The 26,503-nt window shown below is 42.4% G+C and overlaps 5 protein-coding genes across 8 annotated transcripts; 4 read left to right on the top strand and 1 right to left on the bottom strand.

The window, feature by feature from the left end:
* Window positions 1-11,031: 11,031 nt before the first annotated feature.
* LOC144710506 (soluble inorganic pyrophosphatase 1) lies at window positions 11,032-14,023 on the top strand. 3 transcript variants are annotated; one of them, XM_078584308.1, is made up of 9 exons: window positions 11,032-11,165; window positions 11,906-12,015; window positions 12,108-12,136; window positions 12,210-12,275; window positions 12,365-12,472; window positions 12,778-12,843; window positions 12,937-13,057; window positions 13,629-13,710; window positions 13,790-14,023. In XM_078584308.1, exons 1-9 carry the CDS (start codon window positions 11,035-11,037, stop codon window positions 13,830-13,832), a joined length of 756 nt encoding a protein of 251 aa, XP_078440434.1. In that variant the 5' UTR covers window positions 11,032-11,034; the 3' UTR covers window positions 13,833-14,023. The 3 variants fall into 3 exon arrangements, with proteins under 3 accessions (XP_078440434.1, XP_078440435.1, XP_078440436.1); XM_078584309.1 differs by having other exon boundaries at window positions 11,902-12,015; XM_078584310.1 differs by lacking the exon at window positions 11,032-11,165 and adding an exon at window positions 11,219-11,238 and having other exon boundaries at window positions 11,902-12,015.
* Window positions 14,024-16,682: 2,659 nt separating this feature from the next.
* On the top strand, window positions 16,683-18,963 carry RRP41L (3'-5'-exoribonuclease family protein). The gene is made up of 8 exons (XM_078584311.1): window positions 16,683-16,839; window positions 16,965-17,117; window positions 17,193-17,271; window positions 17,348-17,450; window positions 17,549-17,669; window positions 17,785-17,873; window positions 18,562-18,711; window positions 18,788-18,963. The coding sequence occupies exons 2-8, from the start codon at window positions 17,003-17,005 to the stop codon at window positions 18,863-18,865; spliced, it is 735 nt and encodes a 244-aa protein (XP_078440437.1). The 5' UTR covers window positions 16,683-16,839; window positions 16,965-17,002; the 3' UTR covers window positions 18,866-18,963.
* A 35-nt stretch (window positions 18,964-18,998) lies between these two features.
* Window positions 18,999-20,236, top strand: LOC144710505 (uncharacterized). Its single transcript, XM_078584305.1, has one exon. It carries the CDS (start codon window positions 18,999-19,001, stop codon window positions 20,136-20,138), a length of 1,140 nt encoding a protein of 379 aa, XP_078440431.1. The 3' UTR covers window positions 20,139-20,236.
* On the top strand, window positions 20,208-22,667 carry LOC144710508 (histone acetyltransferase subunit NuA4-domain protein). 2 transcript variants are annotated; one of them, XM_078584313.1, is made up of 7 exons: window positions 20,208-20,314; window positions 20,399-20,493; window positions 20,992-21,092; window positions 21,736-21,805; window positions 22,164-22,191; window positions 22,308-22,368; window positions 22,461-22,667. In XM_078584313.1, the coding sequence occupies exons 1-7, from the start codon at window positions 20,302-20,304 to the stop codon at window positions 22,567-22,569; spliced, it is 477 nt and encodes a 158-aa protein (XP_078440439.1). In that variant the 5' UTR covers window positions 20,208-20,301; the 3' UTR covers window positions 22,570-22,667. The 2 variants fall into 2 exon arrangements, with proteins under 2 accessions (XP_078440439.1, XP_078440438.1); XM_078584312.1 differs by having other exon boundaries at window positions 20,292-20,493.
* PGSIP6 (plant glycogenin-like starch initiation protein 6) lies at window positions 22,374-26,147 on the bottom strand. Its single transcript, XM_078584304.1, has 11 exons — window positions 25,690-26,147; window positions 25,509-25,629; window positions 25,250-25,435; window positions 24,891-25,054; window positions 24,405-24,512; window positions 24,180-24,317; window positions 24,006-24,101; window positions 23,285-23,576; window positions 22,930-23,053; window positions 22,723-22,842; window positions 22,374-22,619 (listed from the first exon to the last, which is right to left on the bottom strand). The coding sequence occupies exons 1-11, from the start codon at window positions 25,927-25,929 to the stop codon at window positions 22,556-22,558; spliced, it is 1,653 nt and encodes a 550-aa protein (XP_078440430.1). The 5' UTR covers window positions 25,930-26,147; the 3' UTR covers window positions 22,374-22,555.
* Between the last annotated feature and the right edge of the window lie 356 nt (window positions 26,148-26,503).

The raw sequence follows: 26,503 nt of genomic DNA, 5'->3' as shown, positions 1-26,503 counted from the left end.
ATTCGTTGAAACTCCTGGTCGAAGATACCTAGTACGCCACTTTTGACGTATCGTACTCCCCGAAGCCTTACATGCTTACCGTAGTCTATGCCTCACATAGACACCTCATGAGGGAGGCCCTCTAGGAGGAACTCGCCTTACACATCCATACTCACGACTTGTTGATCTCCCTTGGTTTCTAGCTAGGGACTCCAACTGCATACGGGCAGTCAGAGAACGCCAGGGAGGTCGCCCCCCTAGGCTGCAATCTATGCAGGCGTTCACCAATTTCATTCACCAGGCATCACTCGCGGAGCCTCCCGCCATTGGGGAGAAGTGGACTTGGTGTAATGGACGTCAAGCAGATGCGTGTATGTATGAACGGATCGATCGTTGTTTCACAAATAGCACTGCACTAATTCAGTGCACCATCACGATTGAGATCCTACCGAGATATTACTCAGACCACTCATCGATCCTCCTTCTCCCAGACTTGAGTAATCGAGTTCGTCGCCCTCCATTCCGCTTCCAAGCCATGTGGTTAGAGCACAACGACTTCCATTGTTTTGTACACAGCCATTGGCATGGAACGATCTCGACATCGCCTATGGAGAACTTCAGTTATCGACTGAGAAATCTCAAGTTCCACCTGGAATGGTTGAATCGACATGTCTTCGGAGATGTACATACACCTGTCGAAGCAATCAAGACAGAACTAGTTGCTGTCGAACGACAGTTGCAAGACATTTGTACCGACGACGTAGGAGAGCGCCAGCTTCGACTTAGGGAACAACTTGAGGATGCTATGCGGCGTCAGGAGATTTTCTATCTCCAAAAATCACATGCCCAATGGCTGCGAGAAGGTGATAGAAACACACGTTTCTTTCACGCCTCGATTCGTCACAGAGCCCATCCTAATTATACGACCTTATTAGAAATGTCAATCAGGACCCCGCCCAGATAGCAGGCATAGGAGTAGAGTTTTATCGATCACTCCTATCCTCACAACCAACTGTTGTGAACGAGGACCTCCTTGCATCTATCCCTCACTTTGTGACGACCAAGAAAATGCCCTCCTTACAGCCCTTCCTACTCGAGCAGAGATCAATGAGGTTGTCTTTTCCTTTGCTAGGAACAAGGCTCTGGAACCGGATGGGTTCTCGGTGGAATTTTATACCACATGTTGGGATATTGTAGGCACAGATTTAGTGCTTGCCATCAAGGAAGCGTTTACGCGAAAGTCTTCCCTCGAAGTTGGAAATCCACTTTTTTTATGCTCATTCCAAAAGTGGGCACCCCAACTACCTTTAGGGACTTCCGCTCCATTAATCTTTGTAATGTTTGCTCCAAAGTTGCATCCAAAATCATTACAAATCGACTAGGGAACTTCCTTAATAGCCTTATCTCTCCTGAATAGTGTGGTTTTGTGAAGGGTCGACAGATCCATGACAATATCATGCTCGTTCAAGAGCTAGCCTAGTCCTTAGACGCTCATATTCATGGCTCAAATGTCATCATCAAACTAGATATGGAGAAGGCCTTTGATCGAGTTGAATGGAACTTCCTTACCGAAGTGTTGAGGCACTTTGGATTCACAGATGCGTTCATCGATCTTGTCGATGTCTACATTAGAGAGAATCATTTCTCTCTTCTGATGGATGGAAACTCCACTGGTTTCTTCACGGCCACGAGAGGTCTAAGGCAAGGTGATTCTATCTCACCCACCCTTTTTATATTGATGGAGGAGGTATTCAGTCGATCGCTCACACGTGCGATCGACCACGGCCTCATCCAACCGTATTTTACAAAAAGGGGCTGCCCAATCCTCTCGCACTCTCTATTTGCCGATGATGCCATCATCTTCCTCAATGGATCCAAAAGATCCATTAGGGAATTAATGAGTGTCCTTACAGTATACGAGCAAGCTTCGGGCCACCTCGTCAATGCCTCAAAGAGCAGCTTCATAGTTGGTTCTTCCACCACTATAAAGCGCTCTGAGATACTCCAGCACTATACCCTCTACTCACGAGGATGCCTCCCATTCGACTATCTTGGATGCCCTATCTTTCTAGGGCCAGCTAGGCAACAATACTTTGATGCCTTGTTGGGCAAACTTAGAAAGAAGCTAGAGGGATGGAAACTTCATTTCCTATCCCCTGGAGGACGTATCCAACTTATTCGACATGTCCTCATGAGTATCCCACTACACATCCTCGCGGTCCACTCACTATCTCTTACAGCCCTCCGCTCAGTGGAATGCCTATGCGCACGTTTGTTATGGTCCCGTCACCTCGAGGGAGAGAGTCGCCATCACTGGGTTTCTTGGGAGAAAGCATGTCGGTCGACGACCAAGGGGGGTCTAGGGATCAGACGCCTCACGGACATCCAGGACATGCTTTAAAAGAAGCTCATATGATGTATGCGCACCACACACTCCCCAATGGGCAACTTTATTTCAGCCAAGTATGGCGAGTGGGCCAGTCGCGAGATAGATATTCGGGGCCATCGTAGATGGCGAATGTGGCAGCGCCACTGGTTTGAGATCGCTTAGGTTACACGCTGGCATATTGGTCGCGGAGAGATTAGCGCCTGGTTTGATACCTAGCATGCTGACGAGCCGTTTGGTCGCCACCCACAGTTTGTACCACAGCAAGTGCGACTCACAGTTGCCCATCTACTACTGAGCAACACGCAACACCTATGGGAGCAGCATGGGCTCCCTTCAGCCACGTTATCCGCGGTCCAGACTACCCCAATCGGGTCGACTCCTGACTGTGCCATTTGGACGTTCACACTCGATGGTGCCTACTCGTGCACATCTTCTTGGGAGCATTTTCGTGAGAAAGCCCTCATCCAGTACTGGGGTCGCTGCATATGGCATCCGGCAATCCTTACTCGTGTCTCCTTTTTCCTCTAGAGACTCTTACATCGTGGCCTTTCGATTGATGATCAAGTGATCCGTATAGGTCACTCTCTCAGCTCTCGTTGCCACTGTTGTCCCACATCCCCACACACTGAGACCATGGCACATCTTTTTTCCCATAGTGAGACAGCCTTAGACTGTTGGAGCCAAATCACACATCATTGCCGCCCACTCCTTCATACTCCACTGACCCTGTTCGAGTGTTTTGGCAAGGTGTTTCTCTCGCCAACATGCTCGAAATGGAGCCCCATCCTACACATCACCATAGCTTATTTACTATGGGAGATATGGAAAGGGTGAAACTCTTCTCGTTTTGCAGGTTCACCCATGCGTGCCGTGGATATCATGCGGCGTGTCAAGTTATGGATACGGCGCATCTCTCATCTCATCCCTCCCTGCGCATGCAACTCAGCACCCGTGTGCGACTTTCTTCGCTCTTGGGGCATTCCGGTGATCCCTACCCCTATCCGCATTCAGCTAAAGGTTCTCCGTTGGTACCCACGTCTAATCGGCATCCTCAAATTGAATGTAGATGGCGCGGCTAAAGGGAACCTGGGTCCAACAGGGGGAGGGGGTATCCTCCGTGATCATACATGGAGTATTCTCTTTGCTTTTTCCTCTTTCTATGGCATCCAAACTAATACAGCAGCCGAAGCTACGGTGATACGTGATGGTTTACTCCTCTGTGAGGAACGAAACCTTCATAATATCGTAGTAGAATCTGACTCACAAGTGTTAGTTGACATGCTCCATGTAGGTACATGCTCCCAGTGGAGACTACGCCATATATGGCAGGACATCATGCGGTGCCGACCTCGCACAATTAGCGTTCGTCATCAATTACGAGAAGGCAACTAGACAGCAGATGCCCTCGCCAACCACGCGGTACACACCCGCACCCCTACTTCTCTTTTCCTTTCTTGGCAAGCGCTCCCTCCGACAGCTAGGGGCTGCCATCACGTCGATCGTCTCGGCTTGTCGACTATCCGCACGTGTCGCATACTATCACCAAGAGGCCCGCGAGATTGGCGGATTGCGTGGAACACTCGAGGTGGGAGCGCTCATCCTTCCGCCTAATCCGAAGCCGTATCATCTCACACTAGCGGGGTGAACTAAGCCCACCTCGAATGGAGCCTCACCACGCACCCCATCGTTGCCACTTGTCGGAGGCGAGGATAGCTCCAACACTGCTCCACCATCGTCAACGCTCTAATGAGACATCGACGCGAGCACTTCTTCGAGCACCTGCCAGGTATCACTTATGTATCGTTTTCTTTTCTGCACATGGGCGTGGACAAGTGGGATCCAAGTGTAATTGGGATATTTATACTCGCTCCACGCCAATAAACATTGATAAACACTTCACTTTATAAATAAAATCCCCCTAGGTGGCGTCCAAGGCACGGATGGATCGGTTTACGGCCACAACCCCAGGGTTGGTCATACCCAACTCCGTGTTTTTTGCTAAAAAAAAGTATGAGAAATTATTTCTTGATCCATGGAGTATTCTAAGATTTAAAAGCTTATTGATATTCATTGTCTCAAAAATTCAATGAAATCAAATTTATGGTGAGGGTTCAATATAAAGTAAGTGCTTAAAGGAAAAGAAAAGATAAAGATCATGCTATGGCAATATTTTTTGTGCCTAGAAGTAATATCGTTTCATTTTATGTGTCTTTTTCAAATTCTGAATTTATGTATTTAAAAATATTTTAGCATGTTAGTATTCAGAAAAAAACTTTAAAATTTAAATTCATTTTGGATTTTCATTTCAATAAAGTAGTAAAAAATCTTGTTTATTCTCTTCTTTATTTTTCCTTCACTTTCCTTGGTATAATTTTATATTTGTTAGCAGAATTTTACTTTTCAAATAAGATCAAATCACTAGGAGGCCAAATAACATTCAAAACAAGATCATGATGAATGGAGAGGAAGAATTATCCCTTCGACAGAAAATTCCTTTATTTGTGAATTTACTCATTTCTCATGCATATAGGTCCATGCATGAAATATGAGGGGGGAGAGATTTATGCTATAACTGTCACATTTTTTCACACTTGATGCATCATTCTAAGTGGGGGATAAAAGTTTTCATGAACCTGAGTAATATTATAAACCCACCTCAGGAAGTCCTTTTATCTTTGAACATGTGACTATGTGCAGAGAAATTAGGCTCCTAGAGCCAATCATTAATATGTTTAGATGGAAAAAACTATGCTTTTAGAAACTGGTTGGATGATTCTTACATGGTGAGGTTATTTGGTTGAGTGACGAAACAGACATGAAAATCAATGCGTGAAAATTCTTTGGCCATGGACGTAGAGCCGAGGGACGTGTGAACCCCCACTTCGCCACCCCCTTTTAAAAGCCAATCATGCTTATGTGCCTTGGTTACCCAATAGCTGAATCTTATTTTGGGGTAGGGGCATGTGTATCTTCAAGTCCTAAAGTGCAGAATCCCCATTGTTTGACCCACATAAAAGTATATTTGAAACCTACAAATCACCTCCACCCATTTTCCTTAGCTTACCTTACACCATTTTGCCCACTTATTGCTTGTACCTATAAGAGCACATCTCTCTCCCATCATCTGTATATACTTATGATATGCTTTACTCCTAAGTTATTTCTCTTCTCGGCCTTATGATACCAATCTTTATTGATAGTGTTTCCTTCTTATCTACCTCTTTGAAATTACAATATATATTCTCAATCTATTTTTTCTCTATCTCACTATCATGGGAACACTTGTACCAATAGCTTTCTATTTGCTCAAACTTCCTTAATTTTTAAAAGCCTTTTTTCTCATGTTGTTGGCCCCTCTTAACAAAAGACAAAAAGACAAAAAGAGATATAAATATAAAATATATAAAATAAATATAACATATAAACATAAAATAAAAAATAAAAATATATATATAATATAAAATATACACTATAAAATAGAATATATAAAATATAAATTATAACATATAAGATATTAAATATAAAATATAAAATATACAATATACAATATAAAATAGAATCTATAAAATATAAAAAATATCAAATAAAACATAAGATATAAGATTTAAGATATAAGATATAAGGCATAAAATATAAGATATAAGATATAATATATAAGACATAAGGTATAAAATATAAGATATAAGACATAAGATATAAGATATAAGGTATAAGATATAAGATGTAAGATATAAGATGTAAGATATAAGATGTAAGATATAAGATATAAGATATAAGATGTAAGATGTAAGATATAAGATATAAGATATAAGATATAAGATATAAGATATAAGATATAAAGTATAACATATAAGATATAAAATATAGCATATAAGATATAAAATATAAAATATAAAACAGAAACTGTATGATATAAGATATAAAATATAAAATATATTATATATCATATAAAATATGAAATATAAAATGTAAAATATAAAATGTATTGTATAAAAAATAAAATATAGTACATAAATATAAAATATAAAAAATATAAAATGGAAAATGTATTATATACAATTTATAATATAATACATATTATATAAATTATAAATTTTAAAACAGGAAATATAAACAGAAAATTTATTATATAAAACATAACATATAAAAAAGAAATATATTTTATAAAATATAAAACATAAAAGAGAAAATATATTATATAAAATAGAAACTATAATACATACAATATAAAACATAAAATATAAAATAGAAAATGTATTACATAAAATATAAAACATAAAACATAAAACAGAAAATATATTAGATTAAATATATACATATAATATAAAACATAAGATAGAAAATTTAAGCTCGGATTTTGGTATGTATTAGATGATGGAAATATATGTGGCCGACAAGCCAATCACACATTCCACATCTCGTTCCATGTTCATTAATAGAACATATTCATTATAGTGAATGTGTGATGCCTATAATGAAGTCCATGAATACATGATCGGACTTAGTGAATTATGATGAGATCGTAATACGGAGATCACTAGTCTTTAAGCATGTGTTCTAAACATTCCTATTTAAAGGATACGCGAGAAGGACATCGAAGTATCCAGATAGAATAACACTATCTAGCCTCACTCATATGATGAGTATGGCCGGTCCCGTAGCCATTAGTGTGGCGACACTAAGGATAGATAGTGGGTGCTCTTTAGTGGAAAGAGTTCACTGAATTAATCCGTACGAATCCCTGAATGGTATTATACCAAACTATCAATCAAGCTGATTCACGTCACGGTTGCGTAAGTGGTCCTTCGACCTGAGACACTAAAGACATCTTGTGGACGGACGGTTGTATGGCTATGGCCAACGAGTCTCTAATCATGGGATTCTAAACGGTCTTAGTTCGAGTACATCAAGAAGTTCACGAAGACGATTGAGTGGTCAAGATGGGATCGTCCACCCACGGTATAAGAGGTGACAGCTCAAGGAAGAAAATTCAACGAAGTCCCTGGCCAAGGGAGTGAAATATCGAAGAAGAGTTCTTCGATGATTTCCGAATGCATCAGTACTAACTCGGATGATCGATTAGGGTTTGATAGTTGACCATACCCTAAGTCGTCCAAGGAGCATCAAGTGGATGAGGGATTATACATACACGGTAAATAATGACGAACAGGTTCCATGAGTGAGTCGATACACATTTCTTTGTATCTTCTAGGACACGAGGTGTAGCTTGGCACCCCACTTGTCGGAGTCTCGACCTATCGATTGGGTTAAATCGATCCGACGTTAATTAATCTATATGATGATATAGTTAATTAATTTGGAAGGCCAATAAAGGTTATTGGGCCGCTGGAGTTGTTAACTAGACTGATTGTAACACCTGTTGATGTACTTCATAGTTGGGATGTACCTTCCTCAGGTGTCAAATGTGATGTTGTACCTGGTCATTCAAATCAGACCTCCACTTGAGCAAGCTCCTTGCGGGTAGGGCGCTATTTTATGTATGCCTAGAGGGTCACACGCAAATGGTCTTTTGGAGGTTGGAAGATATACTTAAGTTTTGGGGGTTTTTATGAAAAATACCCACTTAGTATAAATAGGGGAAGGCCCTGAACGAAATTCACCCAGGCCAGAATATTTCAGGGGCCTTTCCCCTTCTTCTCTACTCTCCCCACACCCCCTCTCCATCCATGATGTGATCGGGACGATGTAACGACGCCAACGGAGAAAGAACGGGGCTCGTCAACGAGAAGGGGGAGATCCGACGTGCTGAGGACCGCGTGGATACGTCTAGAGGCTGCACACTTGAGCAGCTCGACTCGTCTCGCTCTGGGATCGAAGAAATCACGAATGAGATTCGTGCAAAGGTACTTCGTTTAATGGTTTTTGTCGATGCCGTTCGATTCACAAAAGTCTTCCGCTGCGCATCGTCTTGATTTGTTCATCCAGATCTAGGCCTCTCGAACCGAACATTAGATCGCATTTACTCCATACTTATTCATGAATTATATAAGAATGAACGTACATTTATGCATAATTTGTTGACGAAGATGTGATTGATGTGATTACACTACATAGGTTTAAATTTGCATATTTTTGCATTTCAAGATATTTTTATGATAACCCCAGTTTACTTTCTTGAATTCATATGATAATATTCTCTCTTCATCCTGTGGTTATTTGAGTTCAAGAACTTACACGGATTTTGTAACATATTGGAGTCAAGTAGAAAAAAGAAGAAGATCCACGAAAGGGCCCATGAATAAATATTTTTGCCCAAATCTAACACATTTAGGGCCCCAATAACTTTGGTAAATATTTTCCAGGTCTGAATAAATAAAAGAATCAGAAACAAAATAAAATTTCCTGAGACTCCAATTTTTATGCATCAAATAAGAGGAGAAATGGAAAATTCAAGTGGTTTATATAATTTATTATGAACATTAGAAATATTATTCTATCCCGTAAATTATTAATTATTATACATTCACGCACAATGAATCCAACCCTAATCAAATATTTATTGAGGAAAAAAATAATTTTTTGCATGAACTTAATTGCTTAAAATGGCATAATTAACCCCAAAATTTTATTCATCCATGGGATATCCACTATTTAATCTTTTGTCCTTCTTAATTAGGGATCAAGACTCATCGATGATCATGTCTTCGTTACATAAAAAATGAAATATTTGTTGACGAAAATACGATGATGGCTTGACATGGCGGCAGAAAATGGAATGCTTCATACGTGACATGGCAGAGTTTGATGATTTCCTTGACATTGGTGATATTTTTTAACAACAAAAACAGGAAAATGAGGGATTAAAATATTTTAAACTATGATATACTATAAGTGTTGGTGAAAATACTACATTAAAGCTAAAAATATACTTGTATACAACATTAAAGACTAGTGAGACGTAGAAAGAGGGATCATTGTTAGGGGGACGCTCGACTGACAAAGAAACTTCAAAGTGAGTTAAAACTTTAATTTAGAAAAAAAAATAATAAATCCAACTGTTCATTAGATTACACGCTTATTTGATAAAAAGATTGATAGTAAAATTTTTACATGAAAGCATAGACCATATTTGTTGACACCATCAATTACCATCCTTGAAGACATGATATTTTTTCTAGAGGGATGTGTGATATGAGTATTAATGTATACAGTAACTTTTTGTTGATACCATCACATTGATTATACCAACTTTCTACCATTATCACCCAGGTATCATCCCCGAACAATCCAAAACCTATGCCTATGGTAAGAAGTGTTGTCCATCAGATTGTATGGTGCCCCATAAGAGCTGCCAAAATTTTAGTAATGAATTACTTTGCACACCATCCAAGCGGAGAAACATGGCCTTGGGGATTGTGTACATGTGTACATGTCCAGCCTAGCATTTTTATGACCATTTAATGTATTTATTTTTCTCCCTTGACGTGGTTGTCCCTTGATAGGTTGTGTTATGTACTTTAAAAATTAAGCCCACCCATCATGTCCATCTAACTAGGTATTTCACTTTTCATAAACACAATAAATCATGAATACCTTTAAATTACAAAGAATGCCTCTACTTTAGGGTAGAATCACCTGGTTAATCATGTTTTTATAAGTATATATAGAGTACATGAAAATTTTTATTAATGAATTCATATATAGTCCAATCATCGTTAATATGTTTAAAATCTCGATAAAAAATTATAAATTAAATTAGGACTCGACTTGCATGTGATAAATGGTTCATCATGTTGAAGCATTTGGACTTTTCTTGTTGATAAAAACTTGGCGGGTTTATCCCCACATCAATAAAAATAAAATTTAAGGGGGGATTTCTACGCCATTGTTCACCAGCAAAAGGGTTTATCCCATATGGGAAAAAAAGGAGTATGGTGGTTGATCCCTTTGTTGCCTTTGGTCTCTATTATCCCACAAGCCTGCCTTTAACAACTAAATAGGAAATAAAAGGCTCATCTGATGTCTATAATTAAGAGATGCAATTTACTGCATCACCCATTGGGTTAATACTTAAAAGTCCTTGGTCGCCTGGTCTGCTAACTTGCTTTGTTGGAGAGGCATGATCCTTATCTACCTCACAATCACAATGGAAGTGCCTTGCTGCCTAGAAAGTTGCAGTCTATCTTGTGCTCATTAAAGTATCAATTTGTTTATTGTTACATTTTCCATAAAAACAAAAAACTCCATCCACACTTGTTTGATCATGCAGAACCTGTCCCTAATTAACCAAGCTTGGCTGGCTAACTCGTTTGGTTGGTGAGGCTTGGTCCTTGCCTGCATCAATGTTCCCATTTGACCTACCCGGTTTATAGGGAAATTGCATTCCATCTTGTGCCCATCAAATGTCCCAAATCTTGTCAACATTACTTTGGTCAAGCAAAACCCTTCCAAAATGGCTAAAAAATCCCACTTAATTCAAGTTGGTGGCAATTCATCTAAACATCAAATTCCAAAATTCAGATAGAAATCCCCAGAAAATTCAAACTTCCAAAGTTGAAATCCATCAATTTTATTTTACTCCTTTTAGGAGAGGTGAGTCAAAAATAGATGAACAAGTTTGACCCTTTCCCAGGGTGGACCCTACACCAATGCTTAGACAGGCCACGTGACGACTGCTAAATTCCCTTTCCTCTATATTTAGTTTTATGTTCGCGGAGAACAAGGCCGGGAAGAACACTTCGTCGAACCTTCGGCCTTCCTTCTCGGATAAAACTCCGATCGATCTTCTTTGTTCTCTCCATTATCCCATTTCCTCTCAATTCGGAGCGTATCTCAGGTAAATGCCGTCTGCTGTACCCGCTTTCGATCGACGCTGTTCTGGTCTCAAACTTTCGAGATTCATACACATGGTCTCTTCAACGCGTCTCTCGACGTTCTTTTAGCTTGTAGATCTTATAGTCGCATGCGTTCTTTGTTTCTCTGTTAAAATGAAGTGTTAATCTCTCTTTTGTTGTTCGTGGGTACACTTTGCTCATCGAAAGTTCCAACCGTGGGATTCTTTTTATCGAGATTATAAGCTGCAGGCGCTGTTTCACCGTTGTAGGGGCCGCATTTTTTCCGTGAAATTGATGTGATAGAGTTCTACTTGCAGAAAATCCGTTCATCTTTAACGCTTACATGGTTCACGGTAGACTACTTTTTTTTGTCATCTCTGGTTCCACCTATTTCCGGTGTCATGTGGCTCCCAAAATCATATTACTTGCGAAGATAACTTGATTTTGAGAGGTAGTCTCGATAGCATACGGGTTCTGAGACTATTCTCATCCTTATCATGGGTTCAATTTCACAATGTGTAAATTTGTATGCTGGTATGATGATAACATGATTTTGACAGTGTCTCAATAGCAGACGGTTTCTGAAACTATTCTCGTGCGTATCATGGATTCAATTTCAGAATGCGTAAATTTGTATTCTGGCGAATTTTAGGGACTGTAAATCCTAGCTGATCGATAATGTATCATCAGCTCGTTGAGAGTTAAGGAAAATATCAACTCTCTGCTATTTTGTCGTAGAAAGAATGAGTGAAGAAGGAAGCAATGGAGCTGCTCCACGCTTGAATGAGCGGATTCTTTCATCTCTATCGAGGAGATCAGTGGCCGCACATCCTTGGCACGACCTTGAAATTGGTTTGTAAATTTATCGCTGGGCTTCATTTTTCTTGAGAAATGAGGCGGTATGACACAAAGTTCACCACCCCTCTTTGTTAATTTTCCTGCAGGCCCCGGAGCGCCATCGGTGTTCAACTGCGTGAGTGGAATAATCAACAGGAGAAATTTTCTTGCATCTGCGTCAGTTCATCTCATTCGATTTGTTATAACAGGTGGTGGAGATCACCAAGGGAAGTAAAGTGAAGTATGAGCTCGACAAGAAAACGGGTTTGATCAAGGCATGCATCAATTTCTTACATCCATCTGATCATCATTCAAAGGCTGAAAAATCTTATTTTTTAATATATTTAATGGAAAATTCTGTCAGGTTGATCGGGTTCTGTACTCCTCCGTTGTCTATCCTCATAATTATGGGTTCATCCCCCGAACGCTCTGCGAGGATAACGATCCCATGGATGTGCTGATCCTCATGCAGGTTCTTCAATGAGCTCTTGGCCAACTCTTGTTTACTCTTAATTATCGAATTGTTCACTATGATGACGATGAAATTATGTGGCTTTCTCTATTTTTACTCTTGCGGATGAAAGGATGATGATGAGTCATCATTGTCCTTGTCTTTCATCTGTGGCTATGATGATGTTGTTGTAGCCAGGAGTGAGGATGATGACATGTCTTCGTCCTCCCGCCTAGCTCATGAACAAGTCATTGTTGCCGAAACCTATTTGCCATTGAACCAGGAGATGCATTGATGTTGACCATAGTTGGTTGACCCATGGGCAGGAGCCAGTTCTTCCAGGCTGCTTTTTGCGGGCCCGCGCCATCGGCCTCATGCCCATGATTGATCAGGTTGGCAGCTGGAGCTCGATCTTTCAATGGATGATTCATTTTCTCACTCGTTTCACCTTTTCTCTATCACTGTCTCTTGCTTGCTTGAAACAGGGAGAGAAGGATGACAAGATCATCGCTGTCTGCGCTGATGATCCAGAGTACCGCCACTACAATGACATCCAGGAGCTCCCTCCTCATCGCCTTGCTGAGATCCGCCGCTTCTTCGAAGACTGTACATCTCTCTCTCTCTCTATCTCTCTCACTCTCTCTTCCCCGTCATTCTTCCCTTCATTCTCTCTCTTTCCCTTTCATCTCCTTTGTGTGTCTCTCTCTCCCTCCCTACCTCTCATTTCTCTCTCTCCATCCCTCTCACTTCTCTCTCGTCCTCTCGCTCATTGTTCATCTCTTTCTCTGTCTCTCACTCTCTCTTGGCTTCTCCCTCATTCTTCTCTCTCTCTCTCTCTCGGATTCTCCCTCATTCTTCTCTCTCTCTTTTGGCTCTTCCCTCTCTCTCTCTCTATCTTTTGGCTTCTCCCTCATTCTTCTCACTCTTTCTCTCTTGACTTCTCCCTCGTTCTTCTCTCTCTTTCTCTCTTGGCTTCTCCCTCATTCTTCTCTCTCTCACTTGATACTGGAGTGAATTCAAGTAAACCATTTTATATGGTGTAATTCTAAAAGTATCAGTATCATTTTGAAGAAATTATTGTAAAATTAATGACTAAAAATACTAATTGAATACTATGTTGATACTAATTAGTTATTTATGTCTCACTGGTTTATTGGATTTTGAATGATATCTGCAGACAAGAAGAACGAGAACAAGGAGGTGGCAGTCAACGATTTCTTGCCTTCGACCACTGCCTACGGGGCCATTCAGTACTCCATGTGAGCCCTAAGAATGACTTTAATTCATATTTACATTCACAAACAAGCTTATCCTAAAATCTTGGTCAAAATTCTGCAGGGATCTCTATGCACAGTATATCCTCCAGAGCCTCCGCCGGTAGAGCGTTGACATTGGCGGGATTCAGTCAACGGTCTTCCCTCCTTTTCTTCTCTTTTTCATGGGTCTCCTAATTGGCCCAGTCATAATATTTCCGTCTATTTCTGCTTGACTTTTCTGGATGAAGTATTGGTCAACGTTCTGATCGTCGTTGACATTTTGAGTGGACTTAATGCTACATCAATTTCCTCTTAATTGATTGGGTCACTGAATCGCAAACTTTTTTCTGGTTTTTTCTCGCCTGAGGGCTTTTTCCTTGGTTGCATGAGTAGTTTCTGTCTCTGATTGATAACGTAGGAAATATAAATAATAAGGAAATTCTTTAATTGAATCAAGACAATGGTCCTGAGATAATGCGTGAATTATAGATGAAGGAGATGGGATAACTTGCCTAATATCTTGAAGCAGAACACCTCCTCCATCTACTCAGATCATTCCAGATGGAGAAATAGATGAAAGAAAATTATAGGTTATTTTCATTCATTAACCCCTAATTTGGTATTTATAAAAAGCACTATATGTGTACAAGAAATTCAAAAAGGTTGATTAAAGGACCATATAATTTAACAAGTAGCCTATATACCCTAGACTTGAAACTTCCAGCCTCCTCTAGACGGAATTCATACTCATGGTTAGGGCTTGACAGTCCTGGTTTTTAAGCAAGGACCCAAACCTAACCTAAAGTTTAGTCTGGTTCAGGTCTGGCCTTCTCCAAAGCTGTCATGGTCCTATCATGTGAGAGTGAAAAGAATAAAAGTCAAAACAAAAAATTGGCATGGATTATCATAAAAGAATAATGTATTGCAAAGTAATCTATAAAGTCAATCTTGTGAGACAAAAATAAGGTTAAAATAAGAATAAAAGAAAATGAAAGTGAAAAGAAGAAACAAGGAAGACAAAAAGGAAGAAGGAATAGAAACATAATAACAAATAAGAAAACCAAGAAGAAAATCAAGAGAACCAAAAAGAAGAAAAATAATACCATGATTAGGGATTCAAGGAAGATAAGAAAATAAAAATAAAAATAAATGGAGAAGAAAGGAGAAGAAAAGGAGAGGGGGGGAGCGGGGGAACAATGACTAACGTGATAAACGATGTGTATGATCCCATTAGTCTTTAAATGACTAACGCAAGAGATATCTCAATAATATGATGGTTTCCACAGAACTAACATCTCCAACACTTGAGTCCACAAAGGGTTGTGCTTGAATCCACAAGCACTAAAGCACTCTCCAGCAAAGAGAACACTAAGAGGGAAGAAACGATAGTTTTGACAAAATAATTGGCTTCAATAATAATCCTTTAAGGTTACATGGGGGCCTTACATAGGCCACAACAAGTGCATGGTTGTCCATAATAACTGTACCCATGAAAGGAAAACTCAAAACATTAAAAAAAACAACTCTAACAAGCTAAAACAGAGGATATGCGATAAAACATGCCCGAGCATAAATATTATGCGGATTCTAAGGCCTGTAAAAGTTGTCCAGAGATATTTGTGTGGCTCAAGAAGATCCTAATGGGACACACAAAATATCAACAGATGTGACAAGTTAGACAAATCCTGTCATAGAAAATTTGTTAGAGGATACTATAAGAGAAAATCTGGCACAGGATCTTGTCAGAGAAAATCTGTCAAAGGACCTTTTCAGAGAAAATTTTTCAAAGGACTGTTTCACAGAAAATATTGTCAAATAAAGTTTGTTAGAATATTTTGAGGGACTCCAAGTACTTTTCTGCAGATCCTATCAGCTCTAGAGGGATCTCCTTCTTGGGCTATCAGTTGCTACTGGGCCTCAAAATAGGCTTTTGGGCTACATCAACGACCCCAGGTATTATGAATATTAATACTCACTATAAATAAATACCAGTTATTACTCACTATTTTTTATGTATTAATTGTAAGTAATACATATAAAATACATAAAATTATTTGATTATCTATTACTTACTATTTGGTCCTAGTCATGTTTGACACTAACTAGGCAGTCCACCCTACAATGCCGTACCCATGGATTCGGTTATGTTTGATCCGGGCGGTCCCTTGTCCAGATGGAAGAGCCCTAATCCAGTTCATCTCATCCTGTTGATTTAATAATAATAAAAAATAATTCTTAAATCAGAATTCTAGGATGCAATCAAGAAGAATTATTCACAAGTCGACTATTCACTAGACATGGTTGTTCGGTTTGCTAGGTGCGAATCTATGCAATTTGTTCATTCTGTTTGGTTTTTCGAACATAACCTTAACAAATTGGCAAAGGTCATCGGACACACCCGTGTGCGGTTCGAATTGTTCGATTTGTGCGAATTTGTTTTAATCCATTTTTAAAGAATAAACATATGTTTATCATTATATATATTCATTATTTAAAAACATATTAAAAAATATACATATGCGAGTTGTTACTTTGTTAGGTTCTGAACTTTCAAAAGATGCTCTCCTTCCGTGGTTCCTCTCTCGCTCGGCGATTTCCTCTCTTCCCTGGTTCCTCGATGATCTCCTCTCTCCCTCAACAGCGCAGCAATTGCCTCTCTTCCTCTGTTCCTCGGTGATTTCCTCTCTTCCTCGGCGGCTCGGCAATTTCCTCTCTTCATTTTACAAGAATCATCCGACCGAATTCCTTCAACAATCACGGTAAGGTATGAATCTTCTTTAATATCTTTTTCAAAATAAAAAAGAAATTAATACATCCACATTTAGTAAGAATAAAATACTCTAAATATGTTTTTCTGAGAATTTGTATGAATTGTGCAAATTTTGTGCGAATTTTACAAATTGTGCGAATTTTGTTCCTTTCATAAGAACAGAACATAACAACCATGTATATATTCACATGTATATATACACACACACACAGGCACATGAGGGGACTGCCTCGTCTATCTTTACATTCACAGGGTTTTCGAGGAAGTAATTTTTCCAGAAATAAGCTCTTCACTTCCTCATCTCCCGCCCGCCGGCCGAAGTGTTTCTCTGCCTCCCTTCTCCGCCGGCGCCCCGTTTCAAGGTAGCTCATCAGTCTCGACTCACCTTGATTTCGTTTAGGGTTTCTCTGCGATCTGCTCTTCCGGTTTCCCCCTTCCTTTCGAACTCTTCAATGGCGATCTCAGGCCCTATTCCTTCTTGTTTCAGGGTTTTTTGAGAGAGGAAGAAGAAGGTGAAGAAGCTCCATGGCATCGCCTGCATCGTATGCGCTCTCCCGCCACCAACAGCAGCGGCGGCGCCTCCACGACGGCGACTGGGTCCGCTCCGACGGCCGCGGCTTCCACCAGTGCCGGCCCGCGTGTAAGCCCTCATCACGATCATAGTAATCATGATAATGATGATGATGATGATGATGATGATGATTGGTGTTTGTAGTTTTGAGAACTGGGGCAGCCACGGCTGCCTCGGGGTCCGCCTACGCCGAATTCGGCGCCACAAAAGTCCTCGTCTCCGTGTGAGTTTCCCCTGTTGAATTGTCGCCATCTCTCTCTCTAGATCGTCCCTGTTGTCATGGGTATCTCTCTCTCTAGGTTCGGACCCAGAGAGAGCAAGAAGGCGATGAAGTACAGCGGCATTGGCCGGCTAAATTGCAGCGTAACCTTCACTACTTTCTCCTCCCCAGCCCGAGGCCAGGTAAAGTTCTTCTTCTTCTTCATTATCTTCTTCTTCTACAGAGGTTCATTATCTTTCGATTTCCGCTGTTCGATCGAATTTGATGTAGAATTGGGCAGGAAGTGGATTGCAAGGATTTGTCCTCGATGCTTCACAAAGCCTTGGAGGGCGCCGTCATGCTCGAATCTTTCCCAAAGACCACCGTCGACGTCTTCGCCCTCGTTCTCGAATCCGGCGGCAGTGAGTCATCCATCATCATCATCATCGTCGTCGTCGTCGTCGTCATCATCTTCTTCTTCTTCTCCTTCCCGGTTCACTGGCCGGCGTATCTCAGCCGTCGATCGCGTATTTTCAGGCGATCTCCCCGCTGTCATATCCTGCGCCAGCCTCGCTCTCGCCGACGCCGGAATCATGATGTACGACATTGTCGCTTCTGTCTCCCTGGTATGTGCTCTTTCGCGTCCATCTCTCTGTCTTCATCTACCATCAAAACCCTGCTTCTCATCTCTCTCTCTTCATCTACCATCAAAACCCTGCTTCTCATCTCTCTGTCTTCATCTACCATCAAATCCCTGCTTCCCATCTCTCTGTCTTCATCTACCGTCAAAACCCTGATTCTCATCTCTCTCTCTCTTCATCTACCATCAAAACCCTGCTTCTCATCTCTCTGTCTTCATCTACCATCAAATCCCTGCTTCCCATCTCTCTGTCTTCATCTACCGTCAAAACCCTGCTTCTCATCTCTCTCTCTCTTCATATACCATCAAAACCCTGCTTCTGATCTCTCTGTCTTCATCTACTATCAAAACCCTGCTTCTCATCTCTCTCTCTCTTCATATACCATCAAAACCCTGCTTCTGATCTCTCTGTCTTCATCTACTATCAAAACCCTGCTTCTCATCTCTCTCTCTTCATCTACCATCAAAACCCTGCTTCTCATCTCTCTCTCTCTTTCTCTCTCTCTCTCTCTCTCCGTCTACCATCAAAACCATGCGTCCCATCTCTATCATCAAACCATGTATCTACATCTATCATCAAAACCATGCGTCCCATCTCTATCATCAAACCATGTATCTACATCTATCATCAAAACCATGCGTCCTATCGTTCTCTCTTCATCTCATGGTTGAAGGCGAGCATCGGGAAAGCCCTCGTCGTTGACCCGGCGGCCGAAGAGGAAGACTGCCAGGACGGCGGCGTCATGCTCGCCGTCATGCCATCTCGCGGCGAGATCACGCAGTTGACTCTCACTGGCGAATGGTCAACGCCTCGGATTCACGAGGTACCACTCCAGTCTCTCTCTCTCTCTCTATAGAGATATAAATAGCGTCGCTGACTTTTGACTTATCGGTCAACAGGCGACGGAGCTCTGCCTGGACGCCAGCTCGAAGCTGGGGGAGATCATGCGGTCCTGTCTGAAGCAGGCCATCGCCTGAACGCTACACGTCAGCGGGGTACGTGTCAGGCGGAGATTTTATCGGACGAAAATTTTGGTTTTTTTGGGGTATATTATATAGCTTTTTCGCGTGCGAAACTCGTTTTTTTCACTGGCCCGACGGCGTAGCGGCGATGATCGGCGGCGGCGGCGGCGTGCTCCGCCGGTCATCGGCGGCGTTCCTGTGGGCCCTACCCGCGCTTCTCGCCGTCTCCTCTCTGCTCTTCGCCTACCGCCTGGTCCTGCAGGCCGCCGCCGAGCGTGCGGAGCAGGTCCTGGTCAGCGACCCGCAAGTCCAGTCACTCCTCCGCCGCCTCTCCGCCGCCGCCGCCGAGCCCCGCCGCCGCCCGCCGCTCTTCCGCCTCCCCCGCGCCGTTAGCCCCGCCGACGACGACGACGACGGTGGCGACGACCTCCGCCGCCGCAACGGCGGGTTCAACGCCTCCTCCCCGCTGCACAATGCCGGTATGGTTAGGGTTAGGGTTAGGGTTCGGGAGGACGACGTCCCCGAGGGGGGGCTCCGCCTGGCTTATCTGATGGCCGTGTTCTCCGCCGGGTACGCCGCCGCCACGGCGGCGTTCCTGGTCTTGTACTCGTGCGCGGTGGGGGTCGTGTTCCTGGCGGTGGCGGAGTTCCTGCTGGGGCGGCGGCGGCGGGCGGCGGCGAGAACGCTGTACGAGGGGAGCCGGCTGGGAATCCGGCGGGTGCTGGGCTTCGTCTTCCTGCGGTGGGCGGCGCGGGACGCGGCGGCGCAGCTGCTCTACGCCGCCGTGCTGTCGGAGGCGCTCAGCCGGCGGGCCATGGTGAAGCTGCTCGTGCGGGCCAAGGCCGTGCCGTTCCTGCAGACGGCAGCGCCGCTCACGCAGTGGGCCGGCGGGGACGAGCGCGGAATGCGGTGGTTTCTGCTCGCCTGGGGGCTGCTCGAGAGGGCGGCGCCGCCGGCGCTGGGCTTCGTCTGCTGGGCGGCGGCGGCCGGCGGCGCGCGGCGGCGCGGCCGCGCGGAGGTCCTGCGGGAGGGGCTGCGGCGCGCGGCGGCCATGGGGGAGCGCGGGCTTCTGCTCAGGCAGGCCGAGATGTTGCTCTGCTGGAACGCCACCCGCCGCGTGCTGGCGGCCGCCGCCGGCCCGGCCGTCGCCGCCGCCGCGCAGGCCGTGGCGGAGGTCTTCTTCCTCGTCGTCTGGCTCCTCTGCTACCTCGACCAGCGCGCCGGCGACGCCCGCCACGCCTTCGGCTCTCGCCATCTCGAAGACTCCATCCGCCCCTTCTCCCACTGATCCTCCTCCAATCTCGATTTTTGTTCTTGATCGGAGCGGTGGAATTGCAAGTTCGGTTCGTGGGATTTAAATAATCACTTGAGCGTGAGTTAGGGTTAGGGCTTCGCTTTTGTTCGTCGCGCTTTCGGAGGAGCGCGAGACGGAATCGAAGGTTGTTCGCGGGATGGATCAGGAAGGTGAGTGCGGGATCCTCCGTCGCCATTGTTGGCCGCTGCCGGATGAATGTTTCGCGCCGTGTGTGTATGTTTTCTTGGTTTTAGGTCAGAGAGGGGCGTCGAATCCATCGGCGATGCTGACGGCGCTGCTGAGCAAGAGAGATCGGCTTCAGGAGGAGCTCCGCCATATTGAGAAACAGGTGCGGTCTCGTTCCGGTTGAGATTTTCTAATCCCGAGAACAACTCGTGATAGTTGAGCATCTTCTTCGCGGAAGTTGCCACCGCATTACGGATTCCTTCTATTGTTTCCGTAGATTCCTCTCGATTCCTGGAATTTTCTTTGTTTACGCGCTGTAACTGTAGTATGAATTGGACATCATCATCATCTATCCTCTCGAGTGCTCGAATTACCACCATCTTAGCTTTCCTTTGTTCTAGATGATTATGCTTTTCTCGGTAGTTCGGTGACATTTTGTGATTATTCTTGAGTTCTTACGAGTCGCCGGTGCTAAAACTAGAGGTTTAGATGTCTTCAAAAAAAAAAAAAACTAGAGGTTTAGAGCGCTGGAATTTCCTTGCGGTAATATTTTGATCATGATGAATGCTTTTTTTTTTTTACTTGTCATGGAAAACTGATTTGGTGCGAGAATGCATAGCAGTATGTCGTCTTCTGATGTGTGATATCCTGTGGAAGGAAGGTCTATGACTTGGAAACTAGTTACCTGCAAGATTCGGCCCAATGTGGGAATGTATTGAAAGGGTTTGAAGGATTTCTCTCATCTTCCAAGAGCACTGCAAAGTACGTCACCTGAATTCCGGACTTGTTTTTACGTCAGATTGTTCTTCTCCAGTTCAGGAATTGAAAAACCCAGTTGTCTTTTCTCTTGATTCAATCGCCACGTTCTTATGTGATCAATGCACCATTTCAACGTCCAGGTTTCAATATCAAGTATCTCTTTGAGATTTTGATACTATGCATACTGGGATTTCTCTTTAGCGTTCTCCAAAATTTGTAGCAGGATTGAGACGCTGAGTCAACTTCTTGTTGCGGCTTTATGTATTGACGTGGGCATTTCATGGCTCCTAAACTTATCACAAACTCTTTCTTGCAGTTTTTACCTTCCCTATATTTTTTGAAAAGTGATTGGAATATCGTCATGTTAATTTAACCGTTAAAAGTGCATATTCTAAAATTACACTCCATCTTTTCGTAATTGGTTTCTTAAAAAAACTGTTTCATAATTGTTAAAGCTCATTCGCGATATCTAGTTCTAAGCCCAACTTTTACACCAACATCTTTAGATATCTTTTACCGGTATCCTTGTTTAATGAGACGATGGATTACAGTTTTTGTCTCGTATTCTTCAGAAAAAAGTGTCTTGTAGGTCACTATTTATTTGTTTTTTTGGCGAATTGAGTCATAATTTTCCTTCTGGCTGCAGCCTTAAACGTTCCCGAAAATTTCAGCCAGAGGACAGGCTGTTTTCGCTGTCGTCGGTGACATCTCCCGCTGTATGAAGCTACACCTTCATTTGTGTCAAAGCAATAGCTCGTACTGTCCCTGAATTCGCTAAATTTGTGAATATTTTGACATTTCCGGCCTAATCTCATTTTCCCCATGTTATAAGAGAGGCAAGGTCGAAATGAGGAGTGTGAGCGTGAACATGGCTCCCTTGATTACTTCATATTAACTGATCCCAGAAGCCTAAAGAGAATAAGTGATCAGTTCCCTCCGGATCATTTATTCTCTTTAAGCGTTAAAAAAAACTTGTTTGTTCTCTTCAGCAAAATTAATAAATCCAATGTGCCGTATAATTATGATTGTACATTTCAAGCAGTGTGGCCTCACCTAGTCTTGGTTGGGTTTCAGGTGGAAGAGCAAACCGCCGGGCGCGATGGTAATTTCATAAACCATGGCTAGCTCTCTTTTAATTAACAGTTCTTGAAACATTGACGGTATACAAGTTTAATCTTTCACCTGTGTTTACTTAATTTTGTTCCTCTATGTTCGTAGATGGAAGAGTTGAATATGGTCCAGGACGATCCAAAGGAGGAGGCAACCCCGCCAATGGGCAGTCAGTGGAGAAAAACATATCTCTCATTATTTCTATCTGAATATTAAAACAACCTTTACGAGAATCAATATTCAACTTGTTTTATCTCGCAGAGGAAAGCCCAAGAAAGCTGGGCGATCTGCGCAGAGGGAGGCCAAAAGGATGAGGCCAAGTGAGCTTGAGCTGGAAGATGACGACGACCAGGATCTCAGTTTGAGATAAGAGTTTGCTCCTCTCTGTTTATTCCCTGCATCCCTCTGATATTTCCCTCTCTGAACTCATTGATTAGCATAAGAGCAATGAAATGATGGGCTTATAAATAGCATCATATTTATACATGATGAAACAGGCGGGCCAGCCCATTAAGAGTTCAACCTTAGCGTGCGCATTCCCTGCTCCTCCATCCCTCTTGCAAAAGCCTTGAGCGCCAATTGCTCGGAAGCATGAGTCATGAATGATGCCAAAATGATACCTCCCCCCACCATGAGCCCCAGCCTGTACAAGCCTCCCATCTCCATTTTAGAACTAGAAAGGAATATATATCTATGTATATCAGAGATTGAGAGAGATGATTCTACTTGCCTGGGGATGAGAGCAGAAATTCCAAAGATACTGGGCAAGGAAGGGGCAACGATGGCTAGAAATGCTGTGCCCAGGCCATAGAACAGTGTCCCTTGGTCAAATCTGAAGGGCTGCCGCTGGTGACCTGGGGAAGAGAAAAAATTGCAACACCCACTGATAACCTATCCTCACTAAATCTCAAGAAAACATTTGAACTAAACAGCAGAGATCTGCCATCACATCTCTCACATTTTTCATTAGTCCTTAAGTGACACGTGCCATGCCCAACTCCCCTCACTGTTATAAGCTCTTTTCCCATAGTTATTTAGTGATGCTACAGTGCTGATGAGTTCTTAAAACGTGTCAAATGGCAAACCTTTGGGAGAGTCATAGGCATCGGTCTGCGAGCGAGAGGAAGCCGAGGCCGCAGCCAACTGGATTCCTGCGGCTCTTCCCCAACCCTCGACCACCCAGAGGAAACCACCGAAGAACAGGAAGAACCATAGAAATGTCCACTCGTACATGAGGAGTAAGCCTGTCCAGGGCTTCACTTGATGAGGTATCAACACAAAAGCCAGGCCCAGTGATAGAGCCACAGCCAAGAAGCAGATGAAAATGGAGAGGACCCCCAGATATGCTGGTATCCTCAGATGGGTGCTCGTGGAAAGCTGTAATTTTAGAAAAAATCATGTTACTGATGACACAAATATCATGAGAACTTTACTGTAGTGTTCATAAGTTGGAAAGACATTGCTACATTTGGTTCCAACAGTTTTAAGAGGTATCATAACTAATTGAGAGTTAAAATAACATGCACTGGATTGAAAGGGGCTATACTTCATGTATAAAATACAGAAATGCGTGGGTCATTCCCTATCTGGTTACAAGATGTATCACTGGCGGTCGACCAATCAAAAAATTGAGAGTTTAAATTGCATCCTATTCTGATGGAAATTATTTGCACAAGCGGTAGTGATTGAAGAAATTATTTGCACGATGAACAAAACAAGAGGTAGTGATTTAAGAAAATTGGCCGTAAGCAATTAGTATTTTTGAACCAAAATGAAAAATATGAAACTCATTAACCGAATACTTACCATACTACTGGATGTGACAGAGTTGTATCCCTGAAGATTGATGCGTCGAATATAATCCCATACTAAATGCCTAGAACCTTGTATTGCGTCCTTCATCTGTGTCATAATCAGAACATGATGTTTGAATAGCGATACGGATCTTCGTATCTGTGTCGATCATCTGTCAGTTCTCACCTGAATACGAAATCGGTAAACGAAGAAGAATAAAGCACATAGTGGAATGAAACATAGAATCTTGACAACCAATTGCTCCTCATAACTACTACCGCCCGCTGTTCCAGGAAGTGTTTCTTCAAGCTTTTCCCGGACATTCTATGTCATCAAGATAAAAAAAAGTATGATCCGACTGTCTAAACTTTCAGAATGAACTGTGTAAATTAAAAAAGAGAAACTTGCTACCTGCCAAACATCCACGGGTTTTAAGAGCCAAGAGGTCCACCAGTCCCATGGTTTCAGTGGGCCAAGCGTATAGTGAATGACCTTCAATTCTCTTTCATCAACCATCCACTAAAATAATAACAAAAAAGGCATTAGTGAAATAAAAGAGGAATGTGATAAAACAGCTTAAAAGAGTTAATTCCCTTATAGGGTTCACCGTCCTAGCACTAACTTGTCATCATCATGCAAAAAACATCATCTTCACAAGCATGTGTTATGATGATGATGATGATTTTGTTATTGACAACGTCATTCTGGTCACGGATTAGAGAAGATGATGATGACGAATTCGTTTTCCCATGAAACTCAATGTGGAACAAGTGCAAGGAGATTATGGAATTATTCTCTTTGCGCTTACCAAGAAAGCATTTGGATGAAGAAAAAAAACTCAGCGAAATAAATTAGGGGGATATGCCACAGTATTTCAAGCAGCCCATGCAATTTGACCTTATTGGCAAGCATATACAATCCCACATCCGCATTGTACAAAGTAGAAAGCCTCTCCATCTCAGGCACTGGTCTGGAGTTCCTCAGTTCGGAAGTTAAGTTAGGCTCAAAAAGATGGGCATTTGGAAAGTCCTGGAAATATGAGTTGAGAAAGCCCTGATCGCCTGTAAACATAAAAACAAGTCCCTCTTTGCAATAAATAATGTGAAAAAAGACAGTATATTGATAAACACAACCAAAAAATAAATTTAAAACAAAATATGGCCAGGCGAAATGTTGATTAAGCAGTGTCTATCTTTACTTCAATAGATATATAAAATATAATTAAATTATAAGGACAAACAAGTTGAAGAGAGAACCTCCAGTGTAAGAGGGCAAGAAGGCGACTTTATCCATCATATCTTTGAAAACAGCTTCGGAGGGCTCAACAACCATCACTCCAGAATTCAGCCTCTCCGAATGCTTCAGATTCGCACAGAATTTCCCACATTTAAAAAGATCATCGATGCTCTTAACAACAATAGTATCTGCATCAAGATAAACAACTAAAAAGAAAACACAATTAGTCTGTGTTTTCTCGTATGAAAAGAGTATGCAATCCATGTAAAATTCAACCACCTTTCTTATACATGATCAGATTAAAAATCTTAAGCTTCGTATACACTCCCCAAAATCTCTTTGGCCTCTTCAGATTAGGATTCACCAGCAAACTTATCTCTTTAACAATCCAGCCATCGGCCTGAAATTAAAACATGAATCAAGACCCAGAAATCCTACACCAAGTAAACAATCAACAAACCTGAAGCAGACGCTTGGCATAGTTAGAAACACCATCGGAGACAAGAACGACCATGTCCTTGGTCGTTCCTGTGTCTCGAATTGACTTGCCCAGAACGCGGACTCCCAGGAGGAACTCATCTCCATACAATAGTGAGACGAAGGCTTCCTCCGATGCCGAAGTTCTGGCTGTAATTCCCGTCCCCAGCAAGGTTAAAAGCAAGAAAAGGCAGCCCAAACCGCATTCTCGAAGCTTCATCATCGCTCAGCGCAAGAGAATCTAGGCGCCCATCTGGGTTTTACCTGTTGATTTTCTCCAAGAAACTATCTTTGAGGACGGAAATCAGCGACCAGCTGGGTGGCTTCTCCAGGGTGGAAGCGGCTGCTTGGGGTGACTGCCGACCACGACCTGCAGTTTTTCTGGGTTTCGACCGAGCAGAGATCCGATGCTCAAATGAATCTTCACCGTCAAATGCTAAAGCTGCTGGTCGATCTACCATGTGAAGGAAGGTTATTTATATATGCCGCTATTCACATTCCTGAAACACAGAGCAATTGAGTTTCCCTTGAAAACAACTAAGGAACTTCAAAACGTGTCATGTGAACATGATTCAGTGATTACATTTGTATTAATGCAGGTGAGTTGATGAAAAATAGTGTAAAAATCTAACTATTATCTCAAAACAGAGTAGGAATCAATGCAAAATTACTTGCAAAGACCTCATATATGAAGGGTAGGGGGAATCAATGCTTCAGGGCTGGCAGGGGGAAGCATCTTCATGAAAGATTGATGATCAGCTGCTTATTTCAGAAACTCATTATCTCCATACAACTGC

The sequence above is a fragment of the Wolffia australiana genome, chromosome 12 (assembly GCF_029677425.1).
Source record: "Wolffia australiana isolate 7733 chromosome 12, ASM2967742v1".
Taxonomy (NCBI): Eukaryota; Viridiplantae; Streptophyta; class Magnoliopsida; order Alismatales; family Araceae; genus Wolffia; species Wolffia australiana.
This window is presented reverse-complemented; position numbering and strand designations above follow the sequence as displayed.